The sequence below is a fragment of the Solanum dulcamara genome, chromosome 12 (assembly GCF_947179165.1).
Source record: "Solanum dulcamara chromosome 12, daSolDulc1.2, whole genome shotgun sequence".
NCBI lineage: Eukaryota > Viridiplantae > Streptophyta > Magnoliopsida > Solanales > Solanaceae > Solanum > Solanum dulcamara.
In genome coordinates this window covers 17,750,842-17,759,739 of record NC_077248.1, presented here as the reverse complement: position 1 = coordinate 17,759,739, position 8,898 = coordinate 17,750,842, and the positions used below count along the sequence as shown (strand labels likewise).

General features: G+C 35.1%; 1 protein-coding gene across 1 annotated transcript; it reads right to left on the bottom strand.

Moving 5' to 3' along the window:
* Positions 1-435: 435 nt before the first annotated feature.
* On the bottom strand, positions 436-8,523 carry LOC129876193 (protein DETOXIFICATION 46, chloroplastic-like). Its single transcript, XM_055951550.1, has 14 exons — positions 8,009-8,523; positions 7,090-7,184; positions 6,892-7,000; positions 6,701-6,756; positions 6,030-6,085; positions 5,055-5,193; positions 4,782-4,919; positions 4,634-4,702; positions 4,408-4,518; positions 4,067-4,195; positions 3,485-3,562; positions 1,674-1,745; positions 845-907; positions 436-763 (listed from the first exon to the last, which is right to left on the bottom strand). The coding sequence occupies exons 1-14, from the start codon at positions 8,409-8,411 to the stop codon at positions 662-664; spliced, it is 1,620 nt and encodes a 539-aa protein (XP_055807525.1). The 5' UTR covers positions 8,412-8,523; the 3' UTR covers positions 436-661.
* Between the last annotated feature and the right edge of the window lie 375 nt (positions 8,524-8,898).

The following is an 8,898-nucleotide window of genomic DNA, read 5'->3' as shown; positions in this document are numbered from 1 at the left end:
CCAAGGTTATTATTTTATAGTCATGAGCTGTGGTTCACATGCAATCTTCAATTCATGACTCATATCTCCTATACTTGGCCAATTCCTATATATTTTCATATGATTCTTGTAAATGCCATCATTGCAGTGGTTATCTGTCAGTAGTTCCGTACTGTTCACTTTCCATCTCACGTGACAATTGCCAAATAACTAGGGCCGGAGTTATAAACTAGCTGTGAGTTTGTATGGAATCTAATAATTTTAATTCAAATATTATATTTATTTTTTTAAAATTATTTAATAAGTAAAAATTATTAATGACCGACCTCTGGCTCAGGAGGATCGGAGGCAAGTGTGACACAAACAGGCGCACAAGACTACTCCTACATATCATATTAGCATTTTAAAAGTGTATTAGTAAGAAAAGATCATTGAAAAATTCTACAAGGCACCTACTATCTCCCATCAACAGAGGACAATATCATACCAATGTTCATAGTTCAGGGCCATTTTAGACCCTTCTCCGAAAAAAAAAAAAAGAAGCAAGGACACGTATGCTAATATTACCATTTAAGGGATATCAAATTTGTGGTGTACACTATATCCATGGGAAGAATTGGATCCCATCTGATCTTCATATTTTTCCTGTTTTAAAATTTTGTTGTATGAAAATGAGAGAAACCTATACAGCTTTCAACTTTTGTAACGCATTATGTGTTGCCTCTTCTGAATAGAGTATGCCATTCGACAAGGTGAGCCGTCGTAGAGCAATGAAAAATCGAGACTGGGCAACAAAGGCATTGATCAGTCAAGTTTACAAAGAAAAAGAATGTATAAAAGTTTGTAAGGTGTCATATAATTTTACCCATTGGAATATAACAAGGGCAAACCAGCATCCAGACAAACCAAGTCCTTTACTGCTCAGCAGCTGCTTCAAAGAAACAATTAAAGGGGGAATGTTAAAACAATGAAATGATTCAAATTATATGCACTTAGGAGTCGTTTGGTTCAAAACCAAACCAGGATATCACAGGCAGGGCGGAGGCAACATAGTGGTACTCGATTCATTTGAACCTAGTACTTTTGAGGTGGAATATAGATTTATGTGTAAAATTTAATTACAACAAATAATACATATATAAATCCATAGCTTAAAAAATATAATAAATTTAATACTAAAAATCTTGAAAGTTGAACAGTAGAGTTCAAATCCTGAATCCGCCTTATCCCGGATTTAAAACTAGGACTATAACCTGGATAATTCAGACACCTTTTATACAAGATAAGTTATACTAATAAGATTTTAAAAGAAAAATTATAACAATTTTAGCAAATACCTTTAACCCCTATGGTTTAACGATCGTTACATAACCCATGTATTTTAGCATATGTTTTAACAGGTCAGTAACCATTTTTATCATATTATTACTAATTAATGCTCAACTATCATGATGATTTACCGGTAGTTTCCTTATAAGTGATTTGATTGTGTAAATATATGTTTCATCTTCAGTGCATATCTTTGCTTAGATAGTTTTACTTCACAATGGATTGTATGAAGGGAAGGGATAAAAATAAAGAGATTAAATTCGAGAAATCAAGGTCATCAAGTGCAGGAAAAATGCTGGTCCAAGGCTTAAAGAACTTGATTTGCCAATAAACCATGAAGTTTGAAATGAAATTGAACTCCATACCATGAGGACAATAGAAGACAAAACAAATATCGAGCTCATTGATAAGCTTATGAACTTCAAGTCTCGTCCAGCCTGAATTGATAGATATCGAAACATCATAATGTTGATATAAAAGGCTTCTCAAAACATAATTATAATAATAACCAAAGGAGAAAAATGATGCATGTGTTAGAATTGTAACAGAAAAAGTACAAGCAGGAAATGATAATGATCTCAAGGTCTCAACAGTTTATGGGAAGATGGAGGTGTGAGCAAGAGTTCTGTAATAAGTAGACAATTAATCCTCCTACCCCAAAAGTATAGTTGGAAAACAAACCAAAAATATAGTCCATTCAACGGTTGTTTAGGGGAAGATCAAAACCTATTTACAAGTAAAACATAGAGACCTTTTCTAGGTAAAGAAACATAAATTACTATATATACAGAAGGAACTTCAAGAAAAGAATTTCTATAGAGCATTCTTCCTACTGGCATAATACATAAAAGTGCCCTTTTGACTTGGTCTCAACTGATATCTATTATCTCTAATTTTGGGTGAACACAAGTAGACACTTAGAGCCTGTTTGAATTGACTTATAAGTTGTTTTCAGTTTTTTTGAGTGTTTGACTGTCCAACTTAAAATCATTTTGTGCAAAAAATAAGCCCCAATAAATAATTGGGTTTGTTTGGATGGACTTATTTTAAGCAGTTTATAAGTTGAAAACAGCTTATAAGTCAAAAAACTAAGTTGGGCTGCACCTACTTTTTTTTTAACTTATAAGCAGTTTTTAACTTATAAGTTACTTAAGATAAGTCCATCCAAACAGGCTCTTAAACTTGTAAAAATTGAACAAGTAGACAAACGTATCCAACGTGGCATCCTACGTGTATTATGCCACGTAGGACGGGTGTGTTTGCTCATTCAGCTTTAAGTGCTTATTTGTGCACACCCAAAGTTGAAGGGCATAAATGCCAAATGAAGCCGAGTTAAAGGGCACATTTATGAATTATACTTATTAATACATAAACGTGCCCTTTAACTTGGCTTCAGCTAGCATCTGGCCCTCCAACTTTGCATATGCACAAGTAGACGCTTAAACTTGTATAAAGTTGAACAAGTAGACACAGACGTCCTACGTGGCATAATATGCGTAGGACACCATGCAGGACCACAAATTGTCATGTTACAAGTCATCTAGTATAAATCCAAAACGTTGGGAAATGAACATTGGAAATAATTAGTATTTAATAATAAGGGTAAATTAGTAGGTATTAAAATGGTGACTATGTCTTAGTTTTCCAAACTGGACAAGTTAAAATGGTCATCTAATTTTAGTTAGTGGACAAGTAAAAGTGGATGGAGGGATTAACAAATAGCATATCTTTTCTTCCTCCTTTCCTCTCTCGCTCTCTCTCACCCTACATAAGCGAGCTTATCAATTTAACTTTATGGTAGAGCTTCTCCTTAGCTTGTTGGATTAGTGATTCTTAATTGAAGAGTTACATTTTTATGGGAGTTACCTAATAGTCTGCTCATTATCTAGTTTTCTCGTGAAAATGTGTTAAGTTTCATTATGATTTCGTAACATATAAATGAATGAAACCGTCAAAGAATGAAAGATACATCTTGTCCTATCAACTTAATCGTAGTTCTGCTTGTGAAGGAAGATGATCTTTACCCTCGAGAAACCTGCTATGCTGCACCTCCTTACAAGCACAAAATAGATGTGATCATATGAACGGAAAAAAAACTGTATGTTGTTTGATTAACATGCCTAAGACATCAAAATAGTGAGTAAAGGAAGTCTTGACAGAGAGTATGAAAACATACCAACAGAGTTCCCTCAAGACTAAGAATGCTGGGTGTCACAAATAGGGATATAAAGTATGGCAGCAATATTTTTTGCATCTGCATCCATAGAAAAGAGAAAAATAATCATGAGGACCAGACAATCATATTTTTGAATCATGTGAAGAACACACGCGCCTGATACCGTTCCATCACCTTCTGATTGTATAAATTAGGCTTTGGACTAATAAGTTTCATGAAACCTAATTTTGAGCTTATGAGTTTATCACTTTTCATTATTAAACCTAAAAAGGATGAAAGATAAAGGGGAGGAAGTGCAGCATTACACAGTAGAAATAAGTAATACAGTCATGATCAGGCATACACAACAACTAGCCAATATAACAAAGCAAATAACTAACTTTACACTTCCTTTTGTCCTTTTTCCTTTTGTTCAATCATCGTTTGCTAATCATGTCTCTATTTGCTTCTGTATTATCTGGTAAGTACGTGGAAGAGGATGAACATCCTCACAAAAGCAAAATGTGTCAGATATCATCCTTTTCATGTCTAGAATGCAATGTCTTAAACCGAAATGAAATGTGAGGATATTACAGAACAAACCTCACGTATGACCTGAGGATCAGGTGAAAAGATTTTGGGGAATAACCATGGAATTGATGCTGCAACAGATGCCAGTATCATTCCGGATGATGCTCCAACAATCACTAGGGATTTCAGCAGCATTCGGGCCTGATTCAAAATATTCATCTTATAGAGCACTGTGCCAAAACAATTTAATTCTGCAATGAATCATGATAGCCTAGCAACTTTAACGCATGTTGGTACCAGATTTAAAATTTACAGAGGTGGATGCCAAAACATATTAAGGCTTTGTGAGGCTTGGGTATAGTAGTATGAACCATGCAGGATGTTGTGATTTTTAACCAAAATAAGATTATAACCTTTGACAAATTTCGGTTGACTCCATATAACAATTCAGGCATAAATGACTGTGCTGTTTGCGAGAGAGGCTCACCCCATACTGCACAGATCATGAACAGTTGTACCATGACCTAAATAAAAAGGCAATATGTTAGTGGTCATATCTATGCACCGTTTATGGGAATATGAAGAAATAAAGTACATATAAGAATTACACTTCAAAAGAATATTATGTGATAAGCATACCTGATGAGCAGCAACTGTCTGTGTGCCCATTGAGGTAGCAAAATAGACCAGTAGAGAGTAGAATGCTACCTGTAGTTCAGCATAGTATCAGATGTCCACATATATATGATTTCGGCACCGAATAAGAATGAGGTCAATTCACACAAACCTTTGACATCATCGTTAGAAACACGGGGCCGGCAATCATGAATATCTGTAGAAGTTCATCTGCTGATGGAATAGAGATAGCAAAGCCCTTGTAGCCTTTATTGTTCAGTGCTTCGATCATCATATATGCTGCAACAACCTAAAACAACATCACCAAGCTAGGAAGGTTATCCTAAGATGTGTGAAAATGGAGATAGAAGAGACAGAGTGATGAAGAACACATCAATTATATTTAGGGATAAAATGAATGACTTGGTAGGAATGAGTGGTTTACTTGAGACACCATTGTTGCCCATGCCGCTCCAGCAATACCATAACTGAAGACTCTGCACAAGACTATGTCGCCAATGCCATTAATAACAGTAGCAACTGCCAAAGCCTTTAAAGGTCCCCACGAATCTTTCATGCCTAGACTGCACAATTGATGAGTAAGAAACATATATCACAAAGTGGCAAAACTGGTCAAGTAATGTAAGTATCTGAACTGAGTAATGCTGTCAGAGCAATATACACTATCTTCACCTCAAATGTGACTTAAAGACAAACTTAACATCACTTTTTCCAGACGAACAATGTACATATCATATTACTGTGAAAAGAAGGATCTCTCTTCTAGCTGGGAACAGAATATGGGAAGGTCTCTCTCAGACCCATCAACGACCTTATACTGTTATGTGTAAGTGAAATAAAAAATCTTAATTAGCCTTCAAATGACAAAGATCAAAAACTCCACCACTGTCTTACTCATCCTTGCTAATTTGATTCAAGAGCAAATTATAGGGCTGCAACCAAGTGGAGCTGGTGGACAAGCTATTCATAGGAGTTATAGATCTCCCATTAAAGCTTGAATTTGTGCTGTCTTCTAGCGCAACTCATCCCCAATATATACAACTCAATAAAAATATGATATTTGGTGAGAAGAAAGAGAAGAGGAGTGCTTAACATATGCAACAAATGATCTCCTACATGGTCAAGATGAACATGCAGCAAAACACGAAGTAGAAAACAGTGAACCGTGATAAATGATGAACATAGAAATTGGCTTACATAAAAACATAGAAAGTGATAAAGAATCAAAACTGAGACATCCTTTAGTATTTTAATCTAAACAAAGCTTATAATACGAAAGAACGGGATGTAGTAGAATAACACAGACCTCCAATCAGTAAGAGGCCAATAGATTCTAGTCAACAATGTCTAAAGGAAAATATAATATGTTACAAGATATTTGAGAATAGGAAAATTGTACCTTGCACTTTGGGCAACCCAACCAACCAGCAGTGCTGGCCATGCCAAGCCTCGAATCTATCACCATAAGATCTATCATTCAGTTGAAGTGAATCTTAAATACACCAAGCATCGCAATAATACAACTAGATTATACTAGAAATTGATACTGCATTTTTCGGTACACAAGTTTATATCCCTTCTACATCAGATAAATTGGCAATGTTTATCAAATGGCTGTGTATCTATCTGCATAATTGCAAATGTCCACTAGGACAGACAAACCCCAAAGCTTAACAGCTTAAAGAGAAGAGAATTCAGAAACGATTTTTAATCAATCATTCAAGTTACTGTCAACTTTTCTACCTCCAAGTTATTCTTCTCTTTGGAGCAAAAAGTTCACATTTTTCAGGGGCAAATTCTCCATTTAAGCTAAGCTGGACTCCATATCTGTATCATTTGATGGTTTACGGAACTGGACACTGTTCAAATATTAGATATAGTTTGGCCTCAATATAGATGTATCTAATTGACCAACAAACAAATCCTTCGCTCTGAAAAATAGATCTAATGCCTCACCAACCAAATCACATAAAAAGCATCGTCATTCCTCAAGTAACACATTGATGCTAAAAGGAATAAAGAAAGGTTAAAAGATCTTCAGAACAAGCAAACTATGAACAGAAGTATAACCTGGATATAAGTGTTTGCCGAGTTTATAATTTCTATATTCTTGGCTCCGGTAAAAGCTGAAATTCAGATAAATAAAACCATTAGGTGTTAAGTAAAATATACCACCATCGAGGGAAAACGATGAGATTGGAGATATCAATGTCGCACTTGATACATCCACCAGTCAAAAAAAAAGTATGAGAATTGCTTACAAGTTAGTGCACGAATACCAAATAATCTCGTACAGAAAAACATTAGAACACCAAAGACCAACCCAAGGAATATCAAGACAGATATCTGATGCTGCACTTGATCTTTGTCCTGTGCCAGAACCAAGATGATGTTCATAAATATGGTAAAGAAATTAGCCATGAAGTAGTAGTACAACAGCACTTCCCAAAAAAAATTACCTGCCTTGCAAGTGAAGTAGCAACTAAATTTGAAGTGGCTATTGAGAGGAACATAAAAATATAGCTTGTGTTATCACAAAAGACGGTTCCGGGACCTGCCAATGAATAAGTTATAATTTGAATCATTAGCAGAAATGAGTATATAACAGTAACAACTTTGCTTATGTGAGCTTAAAAAGGAAAGAAATAGTCCCAAAATGGAAAAGGGGATTATAAAGTGGGGAATCGAATTCTCACTTACAAGGTGAAAGTTCAGGTTGTAACTAAATGAGTTACTAAGATTCCCCAAGAAAGAAATAGTCCTAAAGTTAGCTTCATCACTTAAAAGTACTTTTCATGCTTATCAGCTACTTTCAATTAGCTAAATTCGGACTCAAATATGATGAATACTCTAAGCTAGAGTTTGGCCATAGATTTTGGGAGTAATTTTAAAAATATTATCTTCAAATATCTATTTGGCCATGAATTTTCATTTCAAGTTCCCAAAAACTAGCTCAGACCAGTTTTTGGCACTTCCACTCACAAGACTTCAATTTTTTTCGAGTAAAATACATGTCAAACACAACCTCAAATTACCGAAAATCAGAACTTCAAAAACTCAATTTTTTAAGTTTCACCTTCAAAATCTATGGTCAAACCGGAGCTTAAATATCAGTTTGCCTGAATAAGCAGAACTCGCTTATAAAATTCATATAGCAGATCAACTAGTTTAGGATTTGACGGATTTGACAAGAGGGAGTTGCTCGAATAGAAAGCAACACTCAGTTCTAACCTTAATTATAGCAAGGTTGTGAGTTCAAGTCACTAATAAAATAAAAAAGTGAGAGCTCCTAGGAAGGTTTAAAAAATATAGAATTTAAGAGGTGGGGAATTAATTTGATTTAAGCATAAGAGTATAAGGTTTTGATTTGTAAGGTACCTAGAGCAGCAAGTTCAATGGAACTTCCTTGACCAACAACAGCTGTATCAATAAGACTCATCAAAGGTCCACATAACCAAAGCCCAACTGCTGGCCCTGAAAACTTGATAATCTCCACCATTTGATTCCAAATGCTTTCATTGGCAGAGAATTCCACCACCACTTGTTGTTCATTTTCCACTAAATCTGAGTTTTCTACATTTTCATCAGACAATTGGTGGGGCAGAATTTCTTGGCTGGGAGTTGAGCAAGCAGCGATTATTCCCTTGCGAATATTATTGGAGATTGGAGAAATTCGTAAGTTAGAGTTGACATTAACGAGAGTTCGTTTTTGAATTGGGATTCGAGTTCGAGATTGATAAGTGAAAGTGTTTAGATTGATTGCTTGTAAACACATTGACATTGAGACAAATGGGTGAAGGAAGAAAAAGGAGAAGAAGGGGGATTTGGAGATATCGGGAGCAGCTTCAATATGCTTTGAGCAACTGTGCTGACAATGTCCCCAAAGAGTTCCACATCACTGTCACGACTTTAATTTATGTCCATGAAAATTACTACAATGAGGACCAGTTTAGACATGTCGAAATCATGATTTGAATGTAAAATTAGATTGACACAGAAGTTCAAATTTTGTTTGAACATCTAATCTATTGAATTTTCTTAAATTTTATATCAAATCAAAACATGATCATCTCAACATAATTGGGGGAGTCAAACTTCATCAATAGACCTTAATTTTTTTTCTCTAGATGACATATATAAAGTGAATGACACTAACAATAATAACACATCATGTGTAATCATACGAGTCTGGAGAGGGTAGTATAATGACCCTCTAGGTCAATTTCTCTTATTTTTGTTATTTTCAGCGTTTAGAGTGTTTTATAGCG

Excerpts from the sequence above, each read along its gene's own strand:
- LOC129876193 (XM_055951550.1), bottom strand. The coding sequence starts at position 8,411 with ATGTCAATGTGTTTACAAGCAATCAATCTAAACACTTTCACTTATCAA. Across the intron at positions 6,757-6,891 it reads TGGTATTCGTGCACTAACTT|CTTTTACCGGAGCCAAGAAT; the intron begins GTAAGCAATTCT and ends TCTGAATTTCAG. Across the intron at positions 5,194-6,029 it reads TGGGTTGCCCAAAGTGCAAG|TCTAGGCATGAAAGATTCGT; the intron begins GTACAATTTTCC and ends TCAATTGTGCAG.